General features: G+C 56.4%; 1 protein-coding gene across 1 annotated transcript in view; it reads left to right on the forward strand.

Moving 5' to 3' along the window:
* Window positions 1–971: 971 nt before the first annotated feature.
* The window catches only part of LOC144947944 (mitogen-activated protein kinase kinase kinase 15-like), a 41,132-nt gene continuing 17,286 nt past the window's right edge, over window positions 972–24,817 (forward strand). Inside the window, exons 1-12 of the mRNA XM_078877369.1 lie at window positions 972–2,683; window positions 13,441–13,571; window positions 14,491–14,705; window positions 15,436–15,604; window positions 16,984–17,090; window positions 18,392–18,562; window positions 19,300–19,412; window positions 20,405–20,564; window positions 21,665–21,824; window positions 22,988–23,095; window positions 24,302–24,351; window positions 24,600–24,695. Coding sequence (XP_078733495.1) covers window positions 2,332–2,683; window positions 13,441–13,571; window positions 14,491–14,705; window positions 15,436–15,604; window positions 16,984–17,090; window positions 18,392–18,562; window positions 19,300–19,412; window positions 20,405–20,564; window positions 21,665–21,824; window positions 22,988–23,095; window positions 24,302–24,351; window positions 24,600–24,695 — 1,832 coding nt within the window. The 5' untranslated portion in view covers window positions 972–2,331. The remainder of the gene's footprint in view (window positions 2,684–13,440; window positions 13,572–14,490; window positions 14,706–15,435; window positions 15,605–16,983; window positions 17,091–18,391; window positions 18,563–19,299; window positions 19,413–20,404; window positions 20,565–21,664; window positions 21,825–22,987; window positions 23,096–24,301; window positions 24,352–24,599; window positions 24,696–24,817) is intronic.

Below are 24,817 nucleotides of genomic sequence, written 5' to 3' on the forward strand. Positions count from 1 at the left end.
CCCCCTCCCCCCGCTTATAGATCGCTCGATTTAAGTGTCGTTAGCGAGCACCGATTCAGGTCACAAGATGCAGTTGGGTGGCCAACATCAAACCCGGCCGCCTTTGGCTACCCAATGTTGCTGTTAGGTCCACATTTCAGGCTGAGTCGACCTAGGAGAGGCACAGGACCCATACACAGGAATATAAACACACAAAGACAAAGATCCCCCGCGTATAGCCTTAACAAACTGCTGGGGCAAGTGCTGTTAGCGAGCACCTATGCAGGCCGGCACGGTACACGAGCGGGTGGCTGGCCAGCACCACTCCCGGCCGCCTTTGTCTCCCCAGTGGCCATGTTTTTACACACCGCACCAGGCACTCATTTGAGACTGAGTCGACCTAGGGGAGACCCAGGACCGGTTCAGATAATCGTCACCCGTGTTGACCGTGAGCAGCAATCGAACTCTGGTCGCCGGGTTCAGCAGCGCAGCGTAGCGCTAACCACTACACCACCGCTCCCCACAACCACCACCACCACCACCGCTCCCCACAACCACCACCGCTCCCCACAACCACCACCCCCACCACCACCACCGCTCCACACAACCACCACCACCACAACCACCACAACCACCACCACAACCGCACTCGCAGCCAGCCGCCTGGCAGTGCAGCACGAGGAGCTTCCACACGCCCCGCGCGCGATACGCCCACAACCACCACCACAACCACCACCACAACCACCACCACCACAACCACCACAACCACCACCACCACAACCACCACCACCACCACCACCACCACAACCACCACCACCGCCTTTATCTCCCAACCACCACCACCACCCACCACCACCACCCACCACCACAACCACCACCACCGCCTTTATCTCCCAACCACCACCACCCACCACCACCACGCCCTCCACGGCCCACCCACTTCCTCTCTCTCTCTCTGACTGGCCACGAGCAAGCCCAATGTGTGTGGGAGGGGGGGGTCACGAAGCGTCGCACCAATCGCGCGCTTCGCACGGCCGTCAAAACGCATCCGCATTGAGCCACGCGAAATTTATCCCACTCCCCCCTCTCTCTCATCCTCATCATCATCCCTCCTGCTCCTCCTTCCTTGGCGATGTACATTTGTGTCAATCCAGAGAACCCACCCAACAAGCTACGTTCAAATGCAGTGAGCGCGCTGCGCCGTTTTGTCAACGTTTTAATTCGGCTGTAGTTCTGCATTGTCCACGTTGTTGTTGTTCGCGTTGTTGAAAGTGACCGTCCAGGCTAGAGAGGCATGCAATGGGGCACGAGTTAACCGTGAATATTTTAAGACGCCGAGGAGGAACATCGATGGGGAGGATGATGATGATGGTGGTGATGTTGGTGGTGGTGATGGCACTGATGATGAGAATGGCTCTCGTACTTTGAACGTTCTGCTTTGCCGTCAAATCAGAGGTGGGTGTACCGTGTTCGACACAACACAAGCGTCGTCTTCCACCCTGGACACTGCCACGCATCTTACATCATCAGATCGTCGCTCCTTCGTCTGCTGGAGATTCTGAGCGAAACGTCGTTTCCAGGGGCCACGAGGCGAGGTGATTGCGACTCTGGGCCCCCAAGTCGTCGTCACCTGTGCACGCCCGTGGCTGCTGCTGCTGAGAGCGAGTTGATGATCTCTCTCTTCCTCTCTCTCGGCTTTTGTTTAAAACAAGAACAATCGGCGGTTGTTGTGGTGGAGAGGAAGAGAGGGACATGTCCGTGGACGAAGTTTAAACTACAGGCGACTCGTCAGCTCGTTTCGCGCTCCAGGGAGCTAGAGGCGCAGCCTTGCAACTGCGAGCTCCCGGGACCCTGCTGCGGAGGTAACTCCGTCACCACCAACAACCACAACAACCACAACAACCACCACAGCGGCATGCGGCTCCTCGTTCCCGAGGGAGCTTCTTTGTCGTGGTCAAAGCCGCCTTGTGCAAGAGGGTTACTGTACCGATCATAGCACGGCGCTCCAACAACCACAGCAACAACCACAACAACAACCGCAACAACCACAGCAACAACAACAACCGCAGCAACAACCACAACAACCACAGCAACAACAACACCCACAACAGCAACAACACCCACAACAGCAACAACAACCACAGCAACAACAACCACAGCAACACCAACAACCACAGCAACAACAACACCCACAACAGCAACAACACCCACAACAGCAACAACAACCACAGCAACACCAACAACCACAGCAACAACAGCAACAAAAACAGCAACCACAGCAACAACAACAGCAACCAGAGCAGCAACAACAACAGCGTCGTCGTTAAAACGTCGTCGTCGTCACGACGCGCGATGGACGACAACCACAACAACCCGGCACCACCTTCTTCTTCTTCGCGGCCGAGCCGACAGCTCCGCGTAGCCTACGTGGACACGGCCCCGTCGGCCCCCTCGGCCGCCTCCCTCCTGGCGGCGGCCTCCACCACGGGGGGGGTGGGCGACAGGAGGGAGTCAGCCGCCTCGGCAGGCGAGGGGGGCGCGGGGTTCACTCCCGAGGGGGTGTCGGCGGTGGCGGTGTCGGTCCCCCCGGGGCTGCTGTGCCTCGTGGCGGCCTGCGAGGCGGTGGGCGCCTGGCTGGAGGCGGTCCCCTTCGGCAGCCTCGACTTCGGGGAGGCGGACGTGCTGGACGCCTTCTACAACGCAGGTGGGGGGGGGGGCGGTGGTCGTGATGATGATGATGATGCTGATGATGGTGATGCTGCTTATGCTGATGCTGTTGCTGATGCTGATGATGCTGGTGATGGTGATGATGATGATGCTGCTGCTGCTGTTTATGATGATGCTGATGATGATGGTGGTGATGCTGATGATGATGCTGCTGATGATGATGCTGATGATGATGCTGCTGATGATGATGATAATGCTGATGATGATGATGATGCTGATGATAATGCTGCTGCTGATGATGATAATGCTGCTGATGATGATGCTGATGATAATGCTGCTGCTGATGTTGATGATGATGCTGATGGTAATGCTGCTGATGATGATGATAATGCCGGCCTCGGTGCTCGCCAACGCGGCACGCGTCCGACTGGCAGCGGTGACAGGGGATCTTGGTCGTGCCGGGCGGGGATGTCTTTGTCTATGTGTGTCTATAGGTGTGTGTGTGTCTGTGTGTGTGTTTGTCTGTGTGTGTGTGTATCTGTGTGTGTCTGTGTGTGCATCTGTGTGTGTTTGTGTGTGTCTGTGTGTTTGTGGGTATGTGTGTGTGTCTGTGTGTGTGTGTCTGTCTGTCTGTGTGTCTCTGTGTGTGTATGTCTGTGTGTGTCTGTGTGTGTGTCTGTCTGTGTGTGTGTGTGTCTGTGTGTGTGTGTCATTGTAACTGAGAAGGCGATACTGCGGCTTTTCCTGTAACCGCCCCGCGTGCCCCCATGACCCACACAGTCAGAGGAGCCCTTCGCTGCTCATGGGGCCACGGTGATGCCCTTCCACCTATTAACAAACACAACTATTATAAGATGCTTTATTTTTTATTTTACCAGCTTAAGGCCCACTGAGCTATCTGGCTCTCTTTATTCAGAAGCGACTTGGCTATCACCGCAAATGATCGCTCAACCGAGTGGGCTCGATCATCGTGCAAATGTATTGCAGCCAAATACACAACACCGCACGGTTATAGATGCAGAAGGAAAAACCGGAGAACCTGGAGAGAAAAAATCCACGCGACCACGGGGAGAGAAACACGCAAACTCCAGATAAACAGCATGCGTCAGGGTCAGGATCGAGCCCACGACCTCCTGCGTACCAGGCGAGGTAGTTTACATCTCCACGGGGAGAGACACGCAAACTCCAGATAAACAGCATGTGTCAGGGTCTGGATCGAGCCCATGACCTTCTGCATACCAGGCGAGGTAGTTAACTTCTCCTATCCACCGTGGCGCCCCTTCTCTTAAGCCAGCGAAACGTGGACCCCTCCACCCCCTTTAAAAGGGGACATCTACGCCAGTGTGCAACATTCAGGATTCACAAAAGATCCCTTGTGTGATGGCGTAGCCCGCAAGCGCCAAGCCACACCGCACGGCCAAGCGAATGCCAGTTTGGCCGGATAGTAGGGGGTGGTATATACAAGAGAGATATGAGCTGTTGTGGTTACGAGGATGGGTTGTGTGAGCCCAGTGGATTGCATGGAGAGAGAGAAGGGGACAATTGAGGACACGTGGGCTGAAGCGGTATCGAGTGGACCTGCCCCTGACTTGGTACCAGCGGTTTCAAGGTCAGCCTCTGCGGAGGAGGGAGGCACGTGAAGGACGCTTGCCCGGGCGGTGTGAATGTCATGCATTTCTCACCCGGACATTATTTTCAATTTGTTCCGACAAACTGCAATACGCATCGCGCAAACCGATCCTCTCGTCGTTTTGTGCGTCCCATGTCCAACTCGCTGGCATTGCGACCAGGTCAGAGGCGTTAACATCAGTATCTCGTATCTGCACTGTGTGTGTGCGTGTGAGTTTGAACGGTGTGGTTTTTTTTTTTAACCGTGTGTCCGGCTACTAAATGTGATTATACAGTCCCAAGTAAACACGCCAACGTTGCTCCAACGTTGAGCAGCGAGGTGTACGCAAGGGCCCAGTGCATTAGGGCGACGGGCTTGCATATTTGCTGCGGTCATGGTTCACAGACGCTCGCGATTCGCCGTGTGCGTGCCTATCGCATACCGCGCTGGGAGGGGGGGAGGTAGGTTATGCTTAGCTCGAGGCGCGTGTTGCGTCCTGTGCATTGCAGGCTTCTCGAGCACAACACGGGGTATAGGCGCAGCCCCGCGGCACATGTCTCGCTCAGGCCACTGCTGCCGGAAGAAGCGCCTCCACTCGAGGCAGCTCTAGAAACACCTCCAGAGTACTACCCACGCTGCGCCCCGCCACGCGCGCCTTGCCGATCAAGGCGCCCATTTATATCGCTCATTTACGCTGCCGGGTGGACATGTGGGCAGGGGATTCAAGAGACGTGGCCGTGAGTTCCACTCCCGCACCGGGAGATGACACCGCGACCTCCTCCCTGTTGTCAGGCCGCTGTGCTAGCCGGTCGCCCGCGGCAGGATGCTTCGTACAGCACACAACAGGAACTTGCGTGCGTGCGTGTGTGCGGTGTCCATTTAAATGCACGTACATTGCAGTCAAAGGTTGCTTGTGATTGTACCCCGTGTATAGGCTGCTGTGGGAGTGTTGGTGGGCCATCTGGCGAGTTAATCAATGCGGCCATACACATTATATTTGGCCAATAAAACCCTCAATTGGGGATTATAAACTAACTTTTATGAACTCGTTTTCAAGAGGTTTCCTACATCGAGATGAGTCTCACGCGAGCGGTAACCGGAGCCGGCTTGCTGCGCATTGTGGGCTCACGTTCACGACAATGCCACGTGAGTAGTTTGCTCAGGCATACGTCGTGTTTGGGTTGTGATTAAATGGGATGCGTCAATGCTGTTTATAATCCTTGCGCAGTTCATGCGGCCGTACGTGTCTCAGTGTGCTGGCATCGTGTTGGGAGTGGTGGCGCAGTGGTTAGCGCGCCCTGGACTGCAAACCCCCTCAGCCCCAGTTCGATTCCCGCTTGCAGCGAACATTGGTGAACTGGGACTGGGTCTCCCATCGGTCAGCTCGGCCTTAAATGAGTAGCTCATTCGGTGTGTAAACAGAAAAAATTGGGGAAGACAATGGTGCGTTGCTGACCACCCTTGTGTATCATGCCGGGGAGTGGTGGTGTAGTAGTTAGCGCGCTAACCACGACACTACGGCTCCGACCACCCGGGTTCGATTCCCACTCGCGGCCAACACCGGTGACGGTTATCTAAACCGGTCCTGTGCCTCCCCTAGGTCGACTCGGCTTCAAATGAGTACCTGGTGCAGTGTGTAGACATCGCTACGAGGGAGACAAAGGCGGCCGGGCGTGGTGCTGGCCACTCACCCCCTCGTGTGCCGTGCCGACCTTCATGGGTGCTCGCTAACAGCACTTGCCCCAACAGTCACAGGCTATACGGCGGGGGGGGGGGGGTATCTTTGTCTTTGTACCATGCCGGCCTTTAAAAGGTGCTTACGAACAGCACAGTCTGTTTAGAAAGGTTATGTGGGGTGGTCGTCGTCTTTGTGGTGTTGGCGATGAATCTTGTCCCATGACACCTGGGTTGGTCCCGTGACTTATTGTCAAGCGAGCTTCATGACGTTCATTTGGGCCTCAGAGTGCACACAGCCTGGCACAAAGCACTGTGGTGACGTCACCGCCTATTGGGGGTGAATGGCTGCTGCTGCTGTTGTTGTTGTGTGTGGGTGGTGCCATATACCCACTGGCATAAATTACACATTCCTATGGCAGTGACCAATGAGTTGAAAAAACGTGTGCACTGTTGACGCGCCCACAAGTTGTGCAGACCCACGAAATGGTGGTGACGATGATGATTAAAGGCGCAGCCCTGCAATTGCCGGCTTTAAGGCACTGCTGGTGGAAGAGCCCCTACTATCGGGAGCTGTGTAGTGTTTTTTTTACCTACTCTCCCACGCCGGCCAGAAGAGCTGGGAGTACCCACACTTTGCTGACACTTCACCCCACCACACGCAACCTCTACCTATATCCACTGACTGTAGTTGAACCCATTCACGTTACTGGGTGGCGGTGGTGGGTTGGAGGGGATTTCATAAACTTACATCGCTGTTGGTTCGACTGCCACGCCGGGAGATTGAATCGGCGACCCCGGATAAGACGATGAGTGTTAACTAAGATGATGATGGTGGCGGTGCTAAGTCAACCATCGTCAGGGATTAAACTCGTTACTGTGGGTCCAATTCCCTCACAAGTAACATTTACAAATGATTTGGTCATACTGCCTTGACAGTGGTGTACAAGCACAACTGACAACACCAAACTCCACATTCGTCAATAAACTGTGGCCTTAAAATAAACAGAGTGTATTATAATAGTTGCATTAGGCCACCACTCAAAATTAAACTTTGTTATTTTTCAGGGTCACACCTACCGGTTGCATTCGTTTGACCGTTAAACCGAAACGCCGTGAGTTAAACACAGACGATCGCTCAACAATTACTGGTTGCTCAGCGCAGAGGCATAGACACAGGGAGGAAGAGGAGTGGAACAGGTAAGTGGGTAGGTGAGAAGGTGAGTGAGTTTTATGTCACTACTAGGTAAAGCCCCCACTGAGCTATACGGCTCTCTTTCAAAAGCGACCTGGCCACAGATGATAGCTCAACTAAGTGGCTTAAAGAACGCCAAAGGAATATTAAAAACTCCCAAACACAACTGTCGGCAGTGGCAGAACACGCGTGCCAACATGGACACTCAATTGATTTTGATAATGTTGAAGTTCTGTACAAAACTAGTTACTAGTGGTCTTCATCAGACCGCTTGTGTTGCGATGGAAACGTCGTGGGGTGTTTTTTTGCTTTTATTTTATTTATTTTATTTTCTATCCACGTGACTTTACCGGAAGAACCAAAGAATATACAGCAGGCGTCAGGGTTGGGATCGAACCCACAATGGAACCCACGACCTCCTGCATGCCGGGCGAGGTAGTTAACATCTCGCCACCGCGGTGCCCTCGCCACCGAGTGGGTCGGTGAGTAGGCGGGTGAGTAGTAGGGTGCTACTGAATATATAGAGACACAGCATAGAGACATACATGCAGGGAAGAAGAGTAGGGGATTCTGAGTGAGTAGGTAAGTGAGTGAGTTGGTTGGTGAGTTGGTGATTGGTGAGTTGGTGGGTGAGTGAGTTGGTGGGTGAGTTTGTGAGTGAGTCGGTGAGTGAGTTTGTGAGTGGGTCGGTGAGTGAGTCGGTGAGTGAGTTGGTGGGTGAGTTGGTGATAGAGACTAGGCTCTAAGGAAAGCTGTCTCGGGTGTGGACCGATCAACTTCAGGGACAGTGCATACATTATCATAGTTATGTTTTTTGTTTGCATTATGACTGCAGGTATTGTGGTCTATGCAAACATGACTCCTTGTAAAAAAGGTGTCAGTTTTGTTGCCAGATTAAAGGGTAAAAAAACAATTATCATTTTTCTACTGGCAAATGAGGTTCCAATGGTGGTGACTGAGGAGTTGGTGGGGATTCTGAGCACCCTTTAATCCGAATGAAGTGAGTAGAACGAGATTCTCCGCTGTGGACTTGTAGACCAGAAGTATCGAACTGAGACGGTGTGATCTCGTAACACTCTGAGACTCTGTGCACAGTGAGCGGCACATGAATGTGTACATATATACCGCGTGTATATATACACACTGTGTATATAGCAGGCGAAGTGTGTGTTTTTTTTGTAACAAGTGATTTAGGGCAGCCGTGTATTTTGAGTGGAGTGATTTAAGTGCGATGGACTGCCTGGCGTGATGTCCTGATGAGAAGCATTGAGCCATTCCAGCAATCACACCGCATGGCATTCCCCCGCAAGTTATTTTAGCGGGCTGACGTTTGAGCTCGGAGACACGCGTGCCCTTGCGTGCGCGTGCGTGGCGCACCTCGAAATTCCCGACCGAGCAATTGAGTTGCAGGAACGTCAACCTCGTTGCCGGGTGATTCTTGCGCTCGTTATTAAACGAGACGATAATTAACGATTGCAATAATTTCGGCACGTGACGCGCCACTCCAGTGCTCGCCGAATCGGGAGAGAGAACGAGTCGGAGGCCCGAGGAGGAAGCACAGAGGGGGCGGGGAAGGGCCCGCAGCTGCCCAAGCAATCTGTGGTCCTCTATAACGTCAAGGCGTGCGAGGGGGCAGCACTCGATCCCGTACGGACGCAACAGGTGTTGTCCACAGTTCTGCTGTTACCGCCTTCTCCTTGCGCAGCCGAGGTACGGCTCCTCATCCTCGACACGCACGCGGAATAAGGGAGTCGCACAACATTTATTTTATATTTCTATATTTTTTTAAAGCCTTAGAGCCATTGGACTCGCTCCGGCGGGTCTTTGTGAGCTGTTAAATGGAAGTGCAGCTGCGTCGCGCGGTGTAGCAGACAAGGGTCCTCCTTGCACCGAGAGGGCTCCGAATCCCCAGGGCACGTCTCCTCCTCGACGCCCACGCCTACCGGGGAGTTTCGCCAGCGTCCGTGCGGCGATCCACCGACCCCCGCCAACGCCGGGTTACGGGCAGCAGTCAGGTGCAGCAGTAGCAGCAGCAGCGTAGCCGCCGCCACCGCCCGGGCCGGACACGCGTATCGCGACACGGACGCACGTCGAGAGCGAATAGCAAGTGAACTCCATCATCATCGTGTGCCGCATCGAAGGATTTACCGTCGAGCCGCGATTTTTTTTTTTTGCCGCTCGACCGCCGCCGCCGCCTCGCCCACCGCAGAGTTGGCCTTTCGCTCGGGGAGTCTCTTTGCGTCGCAGCGAAGGTCATTGCGGGCGTCTGACATCTCCCCTGAATGCCGGGAGAGAGGGAGGGAGGCCAGCGTTGGCATTCCACTCACTCCTCTCTCGCGTGCCCCACGTTTGTTATCGGGCACCAACGCACCCCTTCGATCGGACCGATGAGCTATGTGTAAAGCGGAGTCATTTGTATGACGTGCATATGGGCGCCTGGGATGCTGCCACAGTGGGCCTGGTGGTTAGGCACCAGGCACTCGTTTAAGGCCGAGTCGACCTAGGGGCAGGCTCCAGCAAAGCGTTCTGGAATCCAACTCGGGGCTGCCAGGTTCGTAGCGCCGCGCGCAAACCACCGCCGTGTTTGTCGACAAATTAGTCTCCGTGAAAACAAACGCGCCAAAACTTTTATTTCCCTTCGAATGTCGGGTGAGCGACCCACGCACGTGTTCAACCAGGCTGAACTGTCCCGCGGTGCCTGCGGAGTTGAATCGAAACAGCGGGCTGGCGTGAGGCGGCGTTACCCCCGAAGCAGCCTGTCGCCCTGACGAGGTGTTTGCGTTTAATGATTCATCCCTCCTCCCATGGAAACGCTTGCCGCTCCGCACGCATGCTCGTGTGGTTCACCTGTCCGGAAGAGCAAATCTACTCCTGCATCTTGTTGATACGCAGCAATCGCATCCAAGTAGAATGCAGAGACCGCGACCAAATCTACCTCTCACTGCGCTTTGTAGAGTTGAGAGTAAAGCGGCACTCGCTGCGGTCACTCACCTCCTTTGTAGCCCCTTTGTCGCGACTACTGCCATGGTTACTGACATTCACTCGTTGGTTTCTCCACCCATGTTGAGAACTCGGTCTACCGGATGCTGTCTCGTCTCTCACACGCTGTGTTCAACCACCACCAACACTGCAGATCTCAACATCTCACTCACCCATCCACTCGCCCACTCACCCACCCACCTACCACTCACCCACTCACTCACCCACTCACTTATTCACCCACTCATCCGCTCACCCACTCACCCACTCACCAACTCATCCACTCACTCACCCACCCACTCACCCACTCACGAACCCATCCACTTACCCAGTTAGCCACGCATTGACTCACTCACTGACCCACTAACTTATCCACCCACTCATTCACCCACCCACTCAACAACAACAACCACCAATTGCCACCAAGTGGCAGTGACGTCACCACGGTGCTTGTGCCAGGCTATGTGCACGTTGAGGCTACTCACTGACCCACTATCTCACCCATCCACTCACTCACCCACCCAGGCTGTAGGGGAAAGTGCTGTTAGCGAGCACCTATGAAGGCCGATACAACACACGAGGGGGTGGGTGGCCAGCACCACGCCCGGCCGCCTTTGTCTCCCCAGTGGCGATGGTTACACACCGCACCAGGTACTCATTTGAGGCTGAGTCGACCTAGGGGATGCCCAGGACCGATTCAGCTAATCGTCACCAGTGTTGGCCGTCAGTGGGAATCGAACTCAGGTGGCCGGGTTCGTAGTGCAACACGTGAACTGCTCCACTATCGCTCAGAAACACGCACACACACACCACAGGCACACCAGATTGTCAGACACCCCACCCACAGTTCCTTTTAAGATACCACACGGGCGAGATGATTGCGTCTTATCATCTGGAGAATGCGGTCCCAGTGAGCGTGCGGACGTTGGGCCAACGTCCGCACGCTGCCCCGGGGTATTGCACCGTGGTGCCCTGCGGAGTGCAGGCAGACTCGTCGCGACGTGGATCGATAACGCTCCGTCCGCTGAGGCCGCGAGCCACTTGGAGTCAGGGACAACGAACCCCCCGCACAGGAAGCGTGCAGGTTTGCGAGGCTGTTGCCCTTTTTGTTCTCAGTGGATGTAAATAAATAAATAACGGGGGGATTGTTTTTCTCCTGCTTTGTTGACACCAGGGATGGAGGCGAGGAACGCCTCGTGCCGCCTCTGTGCGTCATGTACCCCGGGATGAACTTTCCACACTCGTACACACACGTGTGCACACGCACACATACAAAGACAAAGATACCCCGTGTAGACTTAACAGACTGTTGGGGCAAGTGCTGTGAGCGAGCACCTATGACGGCTAGAACGGCTCACGAGGGGGTGGGTGGCCAGCACCACGCCCGGCCGCCTTTGTCTCCCCAGTGGCGATGTTCACACACAGCACCAGGTACTCATTTAAAGCTGAGTTGACAGTGGGGAGGCCCACGACCGGTTCGGATAATCGTCACTAATGTTGGCCGTGAACAGGAATCGAACGCGGGTCGCCGGGTTAGTGCAGCGCGCTAACTGCTACACTACCGCTCCCCACAAACAGACACACACACACACGTGTGTGTGTGTGTTTGCGTGTGCAAACACACAGACACACAGACACATGCATGTGCACACACACACACGTGTGTGTGTGTGTTTGCGTGTGCAAACACACACAGACACATGCATGTGCAAACACACACACACGTGTGTGTGTGCAAACACACGGCCTTGGTCGCCACTGCTCGCAACTTGCCCCTGTTGAAGGCTGCACGGTGGCGGTCACTCAAGCAAGCCCACGTGATGCGTTCTGTCTGCTTCGGCCTCTTGGAACAAGGGGCGGGGGGGGTATTGAGGAGGAGGTGGCGGTGATGGCGGTGATGATGGTGATGTCAGTGCCGAGCGGAGCCGTAGCCGTTGCGTTGGCGCCACGAGCGAGCCGCCAAGTGTGTGCGCGTGGCACAATGGGAGTCCCTGTTTGCCGCTCGCAATCCGAGTCCCCGGCGCTCATCTCGGATGACCCGCGAGCTTCGTCACGTCGCCGGGCCCGTTCGGGGGGAACAAAAAAAAAATACCGCCGGCTTGGGGTTACAACGTAATCCGTTCCACCTGCCCGCTCGCAGCACGCGATAATCTCTTACACTCGAATGTCACCTTGCGCCACTTTTCCCGCGGAACGGCGGAGATCTTAGGTTTAGTCCACCCGATCGTTCCTTCGTTGTTTTTAACGCGCGCGCAAGTTGATGCTTAAAAAGGGAAGCTTAATAGGCGCGGGAGGGTAAATCGGAGGGAAGAGAAGCGTTGAGATTCTGACAGAAGTGACGTCACGGGGCGCGTGGTGAGAGAGGGGGAAGGGGAGGAAGGAGGAGGAAGAGGAGCGGGAGGAGGAGGAAGAGGAGGAAGACGCCACGTGATTTGATGGAAAATTCGAGTAAAAGTTGGAACCCTGCTAGGGTCAAAGTTGACCTTTTGAACTGTATTGTTCCTTATTCGGAAAATGTGGATAAAGGCGCAGCCCCTGCAATTGTTCTGCTCACGCCACCGCTGGCAGGAGGGCCCTCCACTGGAAGGCGCCCCTTTAGAGGGTATTTGGCCGGCTGCACCGCGCTGGACGTGAATCTTCGCCGTTAGTACGCGGAGCAAAAGCGTAGATGTTCCAGTGTTCGCACATCCGGGATGTTGCAAAACACCGCCCGTCGCCACTGTCACCAGCAGCAGCAGCAGGGTGTGGTGTTTGCGTGCAGCGTGGAGGCACAGTCAGAACGAAACCTCAGCGTCGCTGAGACCGCCATGCAGGGTCTTGAGTTTCATTGCCGTTGCTCGCCAACCGCATTCTGTGCACCTCCACACAAGGGGGACCTTTGTGTATTTGGGTGTGTGTACGTGTGTGTGTGTCCGTGTGGGTGTCTGTGTGTGTCTGTGTGTGCGTCTGTGTGTGTCTGTGTGTGTGTAATCATGGGGAGCGGTAGTGTTAGCGTGCTACGCTACGAACCCGTCGACCCGAGTTCGATTCCCGCTCACGACGGCACCGGTGATGATTATCAGAACCAGTCCTGGGCATCCCCTACGTCGACTCAGCCTCAAATGAGTACCTGGTGCAGTGTGTAAACATCGCCACTGGGGAGATAAAAGGCGGCTGGGCGTGGTGCTGGCCACCCTCCCCTCGTGTGCCGTGCCGGCCTTCGTAGGCGCTCGCTAACAGCACTTGCCCAAACAGCCTGTTGAGGCTATACGGCGAAGGGGGGTGGGGTCTTTGTATGCGCATGTAACCGTGTGTGTGTGTGTGCGTGCGTGTTTGTCCAACTCCTGCGGTGCAACAGATGTGGCCGTGGTGGAAATGAGTGACTTCTTCCACCAGCCCTCGCTGCTCTACCACCTGGGAGTTCGCGAGAGCTTCGACATGACCAACAACATCGTTCTGTACAGCGGCTCCGACCCCGACACTCTCAAGGTATCAAAGACAGAGGTTCCCCGTGTAGCCTTAACAGACTGCCGGGGCAAGTGCTGTTAGCGGGTAGCACCTACGAAGGCCGGCACGGCACACAAGGGGGAGGGTGGGCAGCACCACGCTCGGCCGCCTTTGTCTCCCCAGTGGCGATGTTTACACATCGTATACCGGGTAATCATTTGAGACTGAGTCAACCTAGGCGAGGCTCACGACCGGTTCAGATAATCGTCGCTGGTGTTGTGCCGTGAGCGGGAATCGAAAACTGTGTACGCATGTCTGCTAGAGGCTGCATGGGGGATCTTTGTGTTTGTGTGTACACACGTCTGCTAGAGGCTCACAATTGATCTTCGGCTCAGATCGCCGCGTGAGTATAATGTTCTTTCATACACCCTCCTCCATCCGACGGACAACAATTATAACCCCTTTACTGTTCCAAGACGTCTGCAAGTTGCAGGGTGCGGTGTCCGATTCACCGCTGAATCTCGGATCGCGCAAGCGTCTCAGCGTTAATTTTATCTAGAGAGGCGTAGCGCCGCCGTGTTTAAAGACATCGTACTCACCACAGCGAACTGTAGGGACACGACCGCACCTCTACAATGTCTGGCCCCAAACTGTGCCACACGCCCTCCCGTACGGCCTTGTGGGAGACTCGGTACCGATAAAGTTAGTTTATGATTTAAATGTTCTTCCTCCGATGACGTACACGTACTGACTGTACACGTACGTCATTGGAACGGAATTGGAAGAAGAAAAACTGATGACGTACACGCACGTACACGTATGTCATCGGAACGGGAAAGGGTTAAGATAAACGTGGGCCGATTTGTAATTCCTGCGGCAGCAACAGCAGCGCCATCGGCGGCGGATGCACCGATGGAGGGCAAAGGTCGGAGGCTAATCCGGTGGCCTTGGCCCTTTGCAGGCGTCGTGCGGGAGCTGCACGTTCGTGCCGTACTCGGCGGCGACGGCGCACGGCGTGGCGGTGACGCCGGTGCTGGGCGACCAGGAGGGGGGCGCCCTGCGTCGCGCCTCGCTCGCCCTGCACCACCTCAACTGGGACCCAGGCCTCGGGGCGCTGTGCGTGCCGCTCGCAGACCGCCTCCAGCAGATCCTGCAGGACGTGCAGGTCACCAGCAGGTGAGTGGGCGGCGAGTCTGTGGGTCTCTGTGTGGTGAGTTTGTGGGACTCTTGTGTGGTGAGTCTGTGGGTCTCTGTGTGGTGAGTCTATGAGTTTCTGTGTGATGAGTCTGTGGGTCATCGTGTGACGAGTCTGTGGGTCTCTGTGTGGTGATTCTGTGAGTCTCTGTGTGGTGAGTATGTGGGTCTCTGTGTGTGACCAGTCTGTGGGTCTCTGTGTGGTGAGTCTGTGGGTCTCTGTGTGTGATCAGTCTGTGGGTCTCTGTGTGGTGAGTCTGTGGGTCTCTGTGTGGTGAGTCTGTGTGGTGAGTCTGTGGGTCTCTGTTGACGAGTCCATGGGTCTCTGTGTGGTGAGTCTGTGTAGTGAGTCTGTGGGTCTCTGTGTGGTGAGTCTATGAGTTTCTGTGTGATGAGTCTGTGGTTCATCGTGTGACGAGTCTGTGGGTCTCTGTGTGGTGAGTCTGTGGGTCTCTGTGTGGTGAGTCTGTGGGTCTCTGTGTGACGAGTCCATGGGTCTCTGTGTGGTGAGTCTGTGGGTCTCTGTGTGGTGAGTCTGTGGGTCTCTGCGTGGTGAGTCTGCGTGGTGAGTCTGCGTGGTGAGTGTGTGGTGAGTCTGTGTGATGAATCTGTGTGGTGAGTCTGTGTGGTGAGTCTATGGGTCTCTGTGTGATGAGTCTCTGTGTGGTGAGTCTGTGTGGTGAGTCTGCGGTTCTCGTGTCGCCCCGCGCAGCGTCCTCTGCAAGGACGCGATCCTCGGTGACATCCGCCGGGCCCGCGGCAAATACCAGGGGGAGGAGCTGGCGCGGGAGCTGGCGCGCATCCGCTCGCGCCTCGACACCACCGAGCTGCTGAGCCCCGACATCGTCATCAACCTGCTGCTCTCCTACCGCGACCTGCAGGTGCACCTAGCCCGGCACGGCGGGAGACCCGCGCTGCCGCAGTCATGCGAGCACCTGGTGCGGTGTTTAACACATCGCTGCTGGGGGAGACGATTGTCTGAACCGATTCTGGGCCTCACCTAGGTCGACTCGGCCTCAAATGAGTACCTGGTTTGATGTGTAAACATCACCACTGGGGAAACAAAGGTGGCCGGGCATGGTGTTGGCCACCCACCCCTCGTGTGTTGTGCCGGCCTTTATAGGTGCTCGCTAACAGCACTTGCCTAAATGTCTTTTTTTTGCGTGCGTCTGTGAATGGGCGTGAGCGTCTCGCGTGTCTGCGTGCGTGTCTGCGTGCGTCTCTGCGTGCGTGTCTGCGTGCGTCTCTGCGTGCGTGTCTGCGTGCGTCTCTGCGTGCGTGTCTGCGTGCATCTCTGCGTGCGTGTCTGCGTGCGTGTCTGCGTGCGTGTCTGCGTGCGTGTCTGCGTGTCCGCGTCTGCGTGTCCGCGTCTGGTGCGCGATCGCTTCGTGCGGCCCATGATGGCTTCTCGCCACCGGCCCCCGCGCTCGCCACGACGACGCTCTGTTGGGTAAACACGGGATTCCTCGTCCTTTGTGCGGCCTGCGTGCGTGCGTCTGGCCGCCCGCGTGAGCCAGCCCCCAGCCGCCCCTCTCCCCGCCTGCCGTGTGCGTGACGGCTTTGTTGTCCTCGCGTCTCCCCGCGCGTTCCTGCGAGTCCACGATCCGAGACGGCGGACTCCTCGCGACACTCCGTTCCTCGCGCCCGCCCCCCGCCCGCCCACACCTCCCTTCTTGTGTGGCACGCCTCTTGGAGCCGGCGAGTTCGCAACCCGGAGTCTCTCTCGGCAAGCGTGGGTTGACCAACAGTCGGCGATGAGTGCGGTGGACGAATTTCACTTGCGCCGTGGTCTCGTGCTCACTGGCGCGGTGAAGTCGGCACGGACTTACGGCGCTGGCCACCCCACCCCCCCTCGTGTGCCGTGCCAGCGTTCATCGGAGTGTCGTCCTGCATTGCGTGTGGGGAGCGTTGGCGCAGCAGACACGGCGACCTTCGATTCCCGCTCACGGCCACCAACGCCGGTGACGATTATCCGAACCGATCCCGGACCTCCCCCTATGGCGACTCGGCCTCAAATGAGTAGCGCCTGGTGCGGTGCGTCATTAACATTCTCGCTCGGGAGACAAAGGCGGCCGGGCGTGGCGCTAGCCGCCCTCCCTCTCGTGTGCCGTGCCGGCCTGTCACAAGTGCTGCTCGCGAACCGCAGCAGGCCACGGGAATAGCCTGGTCAGCGGTGGCACTGCGGGTGGGGAGGTCGTCGCCTCGCAGTGTGACCGAGAGACGCTGACTGGCTGGGCTTTGCTGGCCGTGCGGCCCACAGGACTACGACTCGATGGTGAAGCTGGTGGAGACCCTGGACGCTCTGCCCACCTGCGACCTGGCCAACCAGAACAACATCAAGTTCCACTACGCGTTCGCCCTCAACAGGTGCGTGCGGCCGCACCGGCGGGCATGGGCCACGGAGGAGGAGGTGGCGATGACGATGATGATGATGACGACGATAGTGACGATGATGAAGACGACAATAATGATGACGACGACGACAATGACGACGATGATGAAGACCACGACGATGAAGGCAATGAGGACGATAACGACGATAATGAACGACGATGACGATCATGATGATGATTACCACCACTGTCGTCACTCCTCCTGCTCCTTCTGTGCGGGATAGCGTGTTTCCCCATCGCACGTGTGTTGTGTTTCTCCCAGTGCTCTCGGTTTCCTCTCACCTGTATAGACGCTCATTAATTGGCCGACAACCAAACTAAAAATAGTTTTTATTTTAGCAGGTGTAAGGCCCCCACTGAGCTACGTAGCTCTTTTTCAGAAACGACCTGGGAAGCACAAATGACAGCACAGCGAAGTGGCTTGTCACGTGGAAACCTATAGCAGTCACCAAATACTCTCAAACACCTTAATATGTAGAGGACCGCAGAGCTTGGCCAATTGTTGCTGGTTCACCGCGTGGCTGCTGGTGCTGTCGCCCCTGCTGCCTTCCCGCTCCTCGTCCGTGGTTCCTCCTCCTCCTGGCACCCCTGAGTCGTCCCCTCTGAGTCGTCCCCTCTGAGTCGTCGTCCCCTCGCTCTGAGTCGTCCTCCGAGTCGTCCTCGTTCTCTCCCCTCGTCGTGAGCGAGCGTCGGTGGCACCGCATTGCGGTTGGAACGTCCACGTCTGACCTCTGTGGCCGTATCGATAGTTGAGTGTTCAAGTGCAATTCCTTTGAGGGGACTGTGCGGTGTTGTCTTGGTGTGGGCTGGGACTCTTCTTGCTGCTGTTGTTGTTTTGCTGCCTTGCCCCAAGCTTGCATTTGGTGTTCGCCAAATTGGCAGGTCTTCATGTACCTGCGCAATCCATATTCGTATCCTCTTTGTGTGTTTACTTGTTCATGTCCAGCGACGTGCTTACCTCTCTCCTGCACACGTGTATCGCCTTGCGCGTTGTTTGTTGATGTATCGCGCTGACCTCCGTGTGCCCCCCGACGGGGACATCCGTGAAAAAGAGCTTCATGGCTCATCAGATTCCTCCTCCAGGATGAATGCTTGAAAGATTCCCCGATTGAGATCCGTTTGGGGCAGAAAATCGCGTCGGCCGTGACCAAAGAGAAATGACCGGCCGTTGCGTGTCGATGACTCCGTGTGCCCCCCCCCCCGCCCCCCCCCGTCCCCCCCCCCCGTCCCCCCCCCCCCCCCGCCCGCCGCCACCGCCGCCGCGCTCGTGTCCAGACGCGGGAGCGCGGGCGACCGCGAGAAGGCGCTGTCGGTGATGCGTCAGGTGGTGGAGGGCTGCGAGCAGCCCCCCTCCGACATGCTGTGCCTCTGCGGTCGCATCTACAAGGACAAGTTCATGGACTCGGGCTGCAGCGACACGGAGAGCCGCGACAGCGCCCTCGAGTGGTGAGAGGGGAGAGGGGGGGGCAGCGGAACCTCCCGGGGTCCCGCGGGGCACGGCAGTCGAGCGCCACGAGCCTCTACGAACACGAGTTCCATTCCCGGCCACGGCTGACGTCAATGGCGAAAGCGTTGGGTTTTTTTTCCTCCCCCGATTGTAATTCTCTTCGGGGCCCCGTGGAGTAATCAAATGTGGCCCTCCAACTCATCTCACTCTGCCTGTCTGGCCTCTCTGTGCATGATGTACGGGGAAGTTGGGTCATTTCCCGTAATGTTTCCTTTCAAGGCCTCGCAGGGTTATTGACGAACGCGTTCAGTTTATAGTTGTCCGGGGCGAGTATGACATCTGAAATGATCTTGGGCATCTGTTGTGTTGTAGACTTGTCTGGATCAATGTGTGTGTGTGTATATATAAGTGAGGAGCGTTAGTGTAGCGGTTAGCGCGCTGCGCTATAAACCCGGCGACCCAGCTTCAATTCCCGCTCACGGCCAACACCGCCGACGATTATCTGAACCGGTCCCAGGCTTCCCCAAGGTCGACTCGGCCTCAAATGAGTACCTGTGGCGATGTGTAAAGATCGCCACTGGGGAGACAAAGGCGGCCTGGCGTGGTGCTGTCCCCACCCACCCCCTCGTGTGCCGTGCCGGCCTTCATCGGTGCCGCTCGCTAACAGCGCTCGCCCCAACAGTCTGTTAAGGCGACACGTGGGGGGGGGGATCTTTGTCTTGGTGCGTGTGTTCAGGTATCGGAAGGCGTTTGACGTGGAGCCGAGCCTCTACTCCGGGATTCATTTGGCTTCTCTGCTCATCGCTTCTGGACAAGACTTTGAGGGCTCCCCGGAGCTACGCAAGATAGGTGCCTGTATTTATTCACTCGCTCAATACATCAATCACACACTGCCTCACTCGCTCGATCGCTAACCCAGGCACAATTGTTCACTGACTTGCCAACCCACTCGCCCTCTCATTCAATCACTTGCTTACACACTGACTCACCACACGCCCACTCAATCAAGCGATGTTTATATGTCACACGGAATGTCCCGTTTAGCCAGCTACCCAGCTAGCTTTGCAAGGAGATCTGTGATGCAACAACAACAACAACGTCAAAGCGATCCGTGCGGAGGAACGGGCTGTTAAATGGAAGTGCAGCGGCGTCGCGCGGCGTAGCAGACAAGGGGGGTCCTCCTTGCACCGAGAGGGCTCCGAATCCCCAGGGCACGTCTCCTCCTCGACGCCCACGCCTACCGGGCAGTTTCGCCAGCATCTGTGCGGTGATCCACCAACCCCCGCCGCCGCCGGGTTACGGGCAGCAGTCACGTGCAGCAGCAGCAGCGTAGCCGCCACCGCTACCGCCACCGCCCGTGCCGGACACGCGTATCGCGACACGGACGCACGTCGAGAGCGAATAGCAAGTGAAGTCCATCATCGTGTGCCGCATCGAAGGATTTACCGTCGAGCCGCGATTTTTCGTTCTCCGCCTGGCGGGGCGCCGCTCGACCGCCGCCGTCGCCTCGCCCTCCGCGGAGTTGGCCTTTCGCTCGGGGAGTCTCTCTGCGTCGCAGCGAAGGTCCTTGTGGGCATCTGACATCTCCCTTGGATGTTTGCTCGCGCACCCCTTGGCACGTTTATTCGAGGGCACCAGCGCCTGCGCCGCCACTGCCTCCACAGCGCTGCCAGATCACAGGCCACGCGCGCACGGGCCGCCACCCGCCACGCAGCTCGGGCGCGCTGGCGCTGGCCGCACGAGCCAGCGAGGAGAAGGCAGCAGTAAGGAGTGGGACGACGAGGAGGAGGAGATGATGATGACCCCACTCTCGCCCCGCGGCTCGTTGGCCGCTCGCGCAGGCATGAAGCTGAACTCGCTGCTGGGCCGCAAGGGCAGCCTGGAGAAGCTGTCCAGCTACTGGGACGTGGGCCTCTTCATGGCCGTGAGCCTCCTGGCCGGAGACCACGCCAAGGCCACGCAGGCCGCCGACAAGCTCTACCGCCTGCACCCCCCGCCCTGGTGAGTGCCCCCCCCCCGCCCCCCCCCGCCTGCCCCCCACCCCTCCCCGACGCCGCCACCGCTATCCCCGCGAGCTGCTCACTCGTGGACTGCGCGTCTCCTCCCGCGTGCGCGGGCAGTTGGTCGCTCTGCTTGGCCGACTTTGGGTTTACGGTGAAGTGGTTTTGTGGTCTTTGTTGGCAATCGTACCGGCCTCAGTGCTGTTTGACACCGACCGTGTGTGTGTGTGCATGTGTATACGTGTGTGTGTGTGCTCGCTAACAGCACTTGCCCCAAACAGTCTGTTAAGGCTGTATGGTGGTCTTTGTTTTGTGTACGTATGTGTGTATGTGTATACGCGTGTGTTTGTGTGTGTGTACCTGTGTCTTTGTGTATACGAAGCGTCCTACAAGCCTCGTCTATTTTATGCCGATTGGCGTCATGTCGATGAACGCCCTGGCCATGCGTAACTTGACCACGTACATTTGTGTCGTTATTATTCTCGTTATTATTTTGCTGTAACCAGGTTTCTATTGTGCAACCAGATCCACGTCGAAGATTTGTATTAACTGCCCATTGTCTGTTTACCTGTAGCCAAAATAAACAGACAAACACACCACTGCTAGGGGGACGGGCGTGGTGCTGCCCATCCACCCACCCACCCCCTCTGTGTGTGCCACAGTGCCGGCCTCCATAGACGCAGCCACTCACAACTAACAGCACTTGCCCTCAACAGCCTGTTGCTAAAGGCTGTTATGGTATATCTATATGTATCTACGTACGCACGTGTGTAAACGCGTGACGTGTGCACGCGTGGTTATGCGGGGAGCGGTAGCGTAGCCGTAGGGCGCGCCGCGCTACGAACCCGGCGACCCGAGTTCGATTCCCGCTCACGGCCACCGCCACCGGGCGACGATTATCTGCACCGGTCCTGGGCCCCCGCCGGGATCGGCCTCAAACGAGAACCTGGCGCTGTGTGCAAACATCATCGCCACTCGGGAGACGACGCGGCCCGTGCCACCGGTGCCACTCGCTCCTCTCAACGGCGCTTGCCCTCGACGCTGCGTTGAAGGCTCGGCGGTGCGGGGGGGCGGGGGGGTGACCCCTGCGTTTGCGCGTAGGTACGTGCGCTCCGTGGTGCAGAACGGGCAGCTGATCCTGCGGCACATGCTGCGGGGCGTGGGCACCAAGGCGGTGGCCCTGCAGAGCCGCCTCGACTTCTGGATCGAGTTCATGAACACGGCCGGGTCGCTGGGCGAGAGCAGCACCCTGCGCTTCCCGGTGAGACGGAGCGGCGAGATGGGCTCGCCTTGTGGGGGAGTGGCCCCCACTCGCTCTCGTAGTGAGGGAGAGGGGGGGTCCACTCGGAGGGAGAGAGGGCGACTCGGAGAGAGAGAGGGTGACTTTGAGAGAGAGAGGACGACTCGGAGAGAGAGGGTGACTTTGAGAGAGGGAGGACGACTCGGAGGGAGAGAGGATGACTCAGAGAGGACGACTCGGAGAGAGAGAGGGCGACTTTGAGAGAGAGGACGACTCGGAGGGAGAGAGGACGACAGGGAGGGAGAGAGGACGACTCAGAGGCACCAGGAGGAGGAACGGCAGACGAGGAAGCAGGAAGGAGGCAGCAGCAGCCACACAGTGGCGAGGAGCCGCTGCCAGCAATTGCCCAAGCTCTGCGTTCCTCTAAATATGAAGGTGTTCTCGGCCAATTAATGACCAGTGTTTATACGCGCGGAAGCAAACGGGAGCAGCAGGAGGAAACCCACGCATGCGAGGGGGAAACACTCGATCCCCGTACAGACGGAACCGGTGCAGCCCAGGGTACGGCTCCTCCTCGAAGCCCGCGGGAAGGGAGATTGGCGCCCCGTCCGTTGCAGTGGTCCACCAACCCTTGCCGCTGCTGCCTCCACAGCGCTGGCTTCTAGGCCACGCGTTTCGTTAATTGCCGACCGCTCCGATTTTATTCTCGCGTGTTTTTTGAAATGTGTTTTTTTTAGAATTCTCGTCTCAGCGCTCTTAAAATCACCGTGCAATAATTATAATAATTACAATAATGCGCTTGCGGGCTTCACCGCCGTTACATCGCAAGATCGTGAAGGGGTGGCAGTGACTTGAGGAGGCCTTCATCCATCAGTGGATTGACCATGGCAATACATATTTGGCTGGCGATCGACACAAAGACGGTCACTGCATTGCGCGCTTTCAGATGCGCTTCTGCGGCCGTCTGGAACGCTCTTGCTTATGATATTAGGAAGCCGCTGGGAGCTGTGCACTTTTAAATCATCTAGACTGACAAAACTCACTTCTTCACCGAACTGCTTTTCGTGTTCAATTTGTTGTCCGTCCCCCGCACCTCCGATGAGCGTGGTTGGGCTACTACCCACGGTGCGGAACAAGTTCAGCGGACGCACATTCACCCTGACTCGCTCCCCCGGTGTCCACAGGTGCTGATCTTTGAGGGCTCCAAGGTGTACCAGCCGTCGTACGTGTCCGTGAACGGTGAAGCGGAAGAGAAGTCCTTCTCCCTCTGGCACGTTGAGCCCCGCGACCTGGTGAGGGCCGTCTCCCCTTTCCCCCTGCCGGTGACCACGTGGCTTCGCTGTGGCCCGTGACGCTGCGGGTGATGATGACGTCATCGTGTGTGATGACGCTGTGGGTGATGATGATGACGTTATCGTGTGTGATGACGCTGTGGGTGATGATGATGATGTCGTCGTGTGTGATGACGCTGTGGGTGATGATGATGATGACGTCATGTGTGTGATGACGCTGCGGGTGATGATGATGATGACGTCATCGTGTGTGTGACGCTGTGGATGATGATGATGATGTCATCGTGTGTGATGACGCTGTGGGTGATGATGATGACGTCATGTGTGGTGACGCTGTGGGTGATGATGATGATGACGTCATGTGTGGTGACGCTGTGGGTGATGATGATGACATCATCGTGTGTGATGACGCTGTGGGTGATGATGATGACGTCGTCATGTGTGATGACGATGTGGGTGATGATGATGATGTCGTCGTGTGTGATGACGCTGTGGGTGATGATGATGACGTCATGTGTGGTGACGCTGTGGGTGATGATGATGATGACGTCATGTGTGGTGACGCTGTGGGTGATGATGATGACGTCATCGTGTGTGATGACGCTGTGGGTGATGATGATGATGACGTCGTCGTGTGTGATGACGCTATGGGTGATGATGATGATGATGACGACGTCGTGTGATGACGCTATGGGTGATGATGATGATGATGACGACGTCGTGTGATGACACTATGGGTGATGATGATGATGATGACGATGTCGTGTGTGATGATGCTGTGGGTGATGCTTCATCGTACAGGGACTCTTACGAACATTCGATTTGCAAACTTTCAGAGTTATACGAACAAACCTGTCCGTATGTCATCTAGCTGCCACATGAAGAACCAGTGGCTTCTACAGGAGATTATACAACTTTTAAAGCCATTCCCCGTGCTTAGCGTACATGCCGTACAACATATTTGGAATCGTCAGGAGTAAAAGTTCGACTTACGAACAGACCTCTGGAACCCGACCGTAAGTCGGTGTCCCTGTAATTGTTATTTAACTTATTTTTATTTAACTTGTTTTTATTTAACTTGTTTACCCGGGAACATTTCACTTGAGTCTCGCAAATCTTAATTTTTTTGTCATGGAGGCTCCTGGCAAGTGTTCAGGATTGTTTTTCCACGCGTGGACTTTTATGTTTATTTTTTTGCTTTTGCAGAAGAAAATTCACGAGTGGAACTTCAAAGCCGCTGACATCCGCGGTGTTAGGTGAGTGTCAAAGGTGCAAAGCGGTGTTTCAGCCTTTGGTCCAAACCTCAATTATGAATCCGAACAATTTATCAAATTGCTGGAGGGAGATGAATCGTGACGTGAGCCATAATTGTAACCTGTTTTGATTGTCTCATTAAGAAATACAAAATAAACGGCCGATTGTGTCTGTAAAAAGAAAGTTCAATGTGTGAGGCTCGTTGTGTGGCCGGCTTGCCCGGCTTGTGCCCTGTGGCGGCGGCGTGCAGCATCTCCAAGTGCGACGAGCGCTGCTGCTTCCTCTACGTCTCCGGCAACTCGGACGACTTCCAGATTTGCTTCTCGTCCGAGTCGCAAGCCAAGAGGTGCTTTGCATTTTTCATCGTTGGCCGTGTGTGCACGCGTGTGTGTTTGTGTGTTTTCATTTTCCATACCTGAGCAGTGTGCTCATGACCGGCTTCGCTTTGACAGCAGAGGTCTCACTCCG

The sequence above is a fragment of the Lampetra fluviatilis genome, chromosome 47, assembly GCF_964198595.1.
Source record: "Lampetra fluviatilis chromosome 47, kcLamFluv1.1, whole genome shotgun sequence".
Taxonomy (NCBI): Eukaryota; Metazoa; Chordata; class Hyperoartia; order Petromyzontiformes; family Petromyzontidae; genus Lampetra; species Lampetra fluviatilis.